The sequence below is a fragment of the Triturus cristatus genome, chromosome 1_1, assembly GCF_964204655.1.
Source record: "Triturus cristatus chromosome 1_1, aTriCri1.1, whole genome shotgun sequence".
In the NCBI taxonomy this organism is placed as follows: Eukaryota; Metazoa; Chordata; class Amphibia; order Caudata; family Salamandridae; genus Triturus; species Triturus cristatus.
The window spans coordinates 40,681,538-40,686,903 of NC_140579.1; the positions used below are offsets into that span (position 1 = coordinate 40,681,538).

General features: G+C 39.8%; 1 protein-coding gene across 1 annotated transcript; it reads right to left on the reverse strand.

Annotated features, from left to right (window-relative positions):
* Positions 1-2,764: 2,764 nt before the first annotated feature.
* Positions 2,765-4,598, reverse strand: LOC146869301 (UPF0739 protein C1orf74 homolog). Its single transcript, XM_085647098.1, has one exon. It carries the CDS (start codon positions 4,444-4,446, stop codon positions 3,643-3,645), a length of 804 nt encoding a protein of 267 aa, XP_085503224.1. The 5' UTR covers positions 4,447-4,598; the 3' UTR covers positions 2,765-3,642.
* Positions 4,599-5,366: the final 768 nt, after the last annotated feature.

The following is a 5,366-nucleotide window of genomic DNA, read 5'->3' on the forward strand; positions in this document are numbered from 1 at the left end:
TTTTATACGATAAGCTGGAGTATGCATCTTACAGATTTTAGACTGACGTTAGACATAAAGTGGTAAAATCTTTCTCAGGAGTTTCGTATTTGTAAAATATTTTTTTAAATAATGTTTTATGGAGTATTTTGCCTGCTTGCAATTTTAGGAAACTATTTAATAAAGCTTCCTACAAATGTTGAAATTATGGTTTTAATTTCTTTCTTTTCTTGTTTTATATTCACCATACTGGAAAAAGCAAACTAACCCATTTAATCTTATATTGCTTGCCCGATTGTCTGTAACCTATACATTAACATGCAAAAACATGGTGGATTCTGTGGAAAGCCTTTGACAAATTACAGTTCTAGTACACAGTTACTAAGCAATATTTTCTTTATTGGAGACAAGAACAAGATAGTATCGCACTGTGCTCCGTGTCTCTGCTTCAGGCTTTCAAGGAAATGAGAACGAAGAGCAAGCGACACTCGGCGGGATAGTGGTGGTTTCAACATTGCCTCGCTACAACCACTCTTGCACACTCTTTACGTGGGAAACGCTTGGTTGAAGTCTCTTCGTTTTTTTTACACCGCCACCTATGAACTCATAGTTTCCACAGGACAGTGACTGTTTCTGCATTTTCTCAATAAAGTGGAACTTAGCTGCCTATTCCAATAGTCTTAAATTAACAGACACCAACTGCTCTGAGTCCAGGCTTTTTTTCTCCGCGGTTGCCGATTCATGCTGTACCTTGTACATTGAGGATTGGCTTGGTTCCCTTCAGATAAACATTGCTTGCTCTGTCCCTTTGCCTTGATCAATAGGGTTGATGCGCATGAAGGGATCATTGATTTGTTTTATAAATTCAGCAGCAGCAAAATGCCTGAACTGCCTTAGTCAACCGCTGCCCAGAGTTAAACACGACCTAAGCTTCATATCTTCAGTACAACTGTAGCTGTAGACACCAACTTGTAGATAGATGATCCATAATGTTAATGTCTTCAATAAACTGCATCATTACTTGCCAACAGTCTAGCTGGGACAGTCGACTCCATTAGAAATCGAACGTTTGCAATCCCGCTTGCCATACAGATATAATGTTCAGTTGTGGTAATATCCGCTGGACTATGCAGCTTCAACTTCAGAGGACACCGTGCCTGCAAGTAGGATTTTTCTCTCGTCCTTCCAGTAATTAAGGCTTCAAGACTGGTGCTGGCAATGCACAAATGCTAGATAGGTGTTTACTCGTTTTTCTTTATTCCAGTTGCATTGCTCGTCTACCACGTTATTGCACATACCCACGCTGTGTGTAACACGCTTGTATTGTAGAACATTGGAGCACTTGATACAGGTACACAGTTTGGTTCTCTTCTTCATCAAGAGCCAATCCTGGGTTTGAACCTAGGTGCGCAGATTCAAAGTCCACAGTTTTGCAAACAGACCATAGCTCCCGACTGTACTGGGCTGTAGCGGTTACATATGAAGCAACAACCATTTGAAAAGGTGGTATAGCACCAAGTTTACAACCTTCACCTCATTATACCATCTTGGGGAGTTTGACTTTTTCATTTGGGAGAATGTCATATAATAAAACTTGACTGTTCTGCTGCTCTTCCGGTACAGAGTTGCCAAGTGTGATTTTAAGCAGGAGCATATGATGGGGGACCCTGAAGTTGTCGGTTTTTATTATCTAAATGGATAGAGCTTAGTAGTAATGTGACAGGACAGGATAGAGAGGTAGGCGCTGCCGCATGATAGAATGACACTTTATTTGGCTGCATACAGAGACTACTACAATTGTGAGTCTCTCACATGAACCTTTTTCCACCTGGCTGAAGCCTACACGTACAGTATGTTAAAAAAAAATTTTAGCAACCCTAATTGCAACTAGGGACATGTTAGTAGCTTACATACTATTGCTTTGGGCTGTCCCTCTTTCTCAAAATATTTGCTTGGCGGGAAAAAATGCTGTTGGAAACCTGTTGCCTTGGCACATTTAACTGGACAGTTAGACTCTTTTTAGCATGAGCCTTTTTGATAACATAGTTCAACAAAAAAAAAATGTGATCCACGTAATATACAGTAGCTACCCTTGTAGACTTTCAGGAGACCAATGTATAATAGTATTCTGGCCCCCCCCACACACAACCTCCTTCTCTAGGTTACCGATCTCTTGTTTCAGTTCTTGTCCTAGATCTATTTTGACTTCCCTCACTTTTGGCAAGGCAAGTTCATCTATAGTCTGCATCAGTGAGACTCGAACCTGGTGAAGTATTGATGTCACCACTACTCATTCTTTCTTTAGCCAATCGCAAGAGCTCGATTAGCTTGTTTATGAGTCAAGTACGGGTTTTGTAGACCTCGAAGGTGAAACCATATGCCTGGAGAGAAAAAAGAGGAGCAGTTCTGCCTGCCTTTAAATCTCCTTGCATTCTTGCTGATCTCCACATAAGACGAGGGTGGGTGTGCACTACCATTTGCTTATAAGGTATGTGTTCAGCAACTGACCAACTGAAAAGACCCTTTGAGATCTAATAGATGCTGAAGATTCGCCTTGTAGACATGCTGCGCGAGTTCATAAAAATCTTAACTGGGTAAAATATTCTATACATTAGTCTGCAGATGCTTTTGGATACATTCCTGTGTAAAGAAAAATACTGGCCATTACTCAATACACCAAAAATATTAACCTAATTGCAAAGACCTAATGCTTGACACTAGAAAGAGATGTTTAAGTATAAAGATATATTAGAAAGGCACACTTGAATATGAATACCTGAAAACATTTTAGAAGCAAATTCAGATTTATAGAACGAAAAAAGAGAACAGACCAGCTTAACAGCAAGCAGTGTATGGAAAGGACAACGAACATCTGTGGGGATTTAGCCTCTGGCGTTATTTTCCCTGGTCTGTAATAAGCTATCCGAATAGCACATCTGTACCATGTACGTGTCCTTGATTTGTGCTTGTTCAGAAATATATCACTTCTTGGTGAAACGGCACAGGGTCCTGGCACTAGACACTTTCGCAATAGTCTTGGTTCTGCTGAACACACACGGCTGCATTGTAGTTTACTTTTTATCTATTCACAGTTTGGGGAATTAACACATTTGAAAGACACCTGAGAAGTGCAACAGGCATATCGCACCGAGGTATTAAATATACAACACACTCTGTAACGAAAACAACTGAAATTGAAAAGTAAGCTAAAATTGAGATGATTATCAAATTAGCCCTTTGAATATTCATAATTACAAAAGAAAACTCTAAATCGTGTAACTTTTCTCAAATGCTGTTCAGTTACTAAAAGCCACAACATCAGGAAGGAATCTCCTTAAAAGCTGGGGTGTCTACAAGATGTGTGCACGAGAGGAATAAAACTGGGATTTTGGTCTCCTGTAACTGTGATTTTCCCTGGATTACAAAATGTAGTTAAGTGCTCACATTAAGACATAGATCTCCTACCCAAAGATAGAGAAAAAAAATAAAGCATGAATGGAGAGAAATGTGAAATACATTCCCCGTATCAATTATTCTTCCGAAGTAGGATGGTATTGGTATAGTCCAACAACAATTCCCAGCAATGGCGAGATACAGTGCCAGAGGCGTATGCAGATTTGTGGTGAAGGCTTACACCACTAATTTTTAAAACATGGATGTGATTTACAAAGCTACAGCTGTCAAGACTGTCAAACGACTGGTCACACTTAAATTAGTAAAACAATTCTGTTTAGAAAAAGCATTCTTCAGGTTTTCATTCCAAGAGTCTAGATACTCCCTCAAGCAGTGGTGCAATCCCTCTGGAACGCTAAAGGAGTAAAGCTGAAATCGCATGCTATCGCTCATCTTTAAACATGATCCATCTGCACTGAAGACCCGAAGAGGCGTGAGGGCTAAGCAATTTTCAAACCCTTTCCTTGTATCAAACCAGTAGGAAGCAGGATACCCCAAAAGAACGCCAAATATGCTGCACAAATTCCATTCTTGGCAGTTTACTGCCCCCATAGACACAGTTCCAGGTTCACCATTTCTAAATAGGGTGAGATGACTCAACAGTTCAAAAACGTGTCCCTTGATCTCCTCGGAAGGGCATGGTTCACAGACCGTCGGACTTGTCTGGCCTGTCGAAGCATCAACAAAGGCAACAGCATTTCTGTGCAGAGCAGATTCCAGATTCAACACTGCATTCTCCACATTCACCACAATTATGTTATCTACTATGTCAAGGAGATGTATGTGGTGCTTGATCCAACCAATGAGTTGAAGTTCCTGAAGGAAGTTGCAGAGTGGCACAATCCCAGCTGTGCTGTAATCATACAGGAAGGCAGGTTTCAACCCACAATCTACAGCTAGTATTTCAGTGGCAAGGTTCAAGGCGATGGATGGAGGGAAATTCTTCTTCTTCTTCCCTGTCCCCAGATGACGTTGTGCTGCTGCGATCAACAGTGGAGAAAATGCTGCAGACATTATTTGGTGGTTCAAGCAAACATTTTGTCTGTTTCAGTAAACTAATCTAAGAAACAACCTTGAACCCTTATTGAATTAGGCTGATTCCATGCGATCACTGCTCTCAAATTTGTGAATTCATTACACATGTAATTTTGCTTTTGTTATGCTTCCATTCACTGAAAGAAAAAAAAAAGAACTATGTATTATTACAAGTTACATAAATAAGTCACTTAAATTAATGTAACCAAATGTGTGAAGAAAAGATTCACTTGACAAAGTAGTAGATACACGTCAACAGGGTTTAGCATTAAGAATGGTCAAAGTACTATTACAGTTGGTCACACAGAATACTCAGACTTGGTACAGTCTGTGTTACTGTTACTTCCCAATTAGTATATTCGCATGGCCAGGCAGGTACATTTACTACTGGAATGCTTTCACCAGCCTCTAGTGCATCCGTGGGGCTGGATAACGTTACTGGAATCAGGATAGAATTGTCCAGCAGTAAAATCATTAAAGGTGGTTAGGGGATTACAGAATCGGAATAACAGATCTGTGCCAAACTTTGCACCTAACGGACTGCTCCTACATTTGAAGAATATATCTATTTCGAAATTCTCAAAAAGTCTCAGGAGTAAAATGTATACATGCAGAATGTGTACAAGTTTTCAAATCCTCATAGGAAATGTAAGACGAGTGACTACTTGCACATGTAACATTTTTATTTCTCCACAAAGAAAGTATTTTCCCCTCTGCACATACCATTTTCTCTAGATCCCCTCTTAATTTTGGTGGCAATTATTTACCATTCATATTGTGGAAGCAAACTTAAAGAAGTAAATTTGTATATTTTTCCATGTTTGGAAACTACTTGCAAATTGTTGGAGATTACCCACAAGCTTAAGTTTCTGTGGGCATTGAAGAACCTTTACAGGTCG

What these genes read in the sequence shown, in the direction of transcription:
- LOC146869301 (XM_085647098.1), bottom strand. Translation starts at nt 4,446, where the DNA reads ATGTCTGCAGCATTTTCTCCACTGTTGATCGCAGCAGCACAACGTCAT.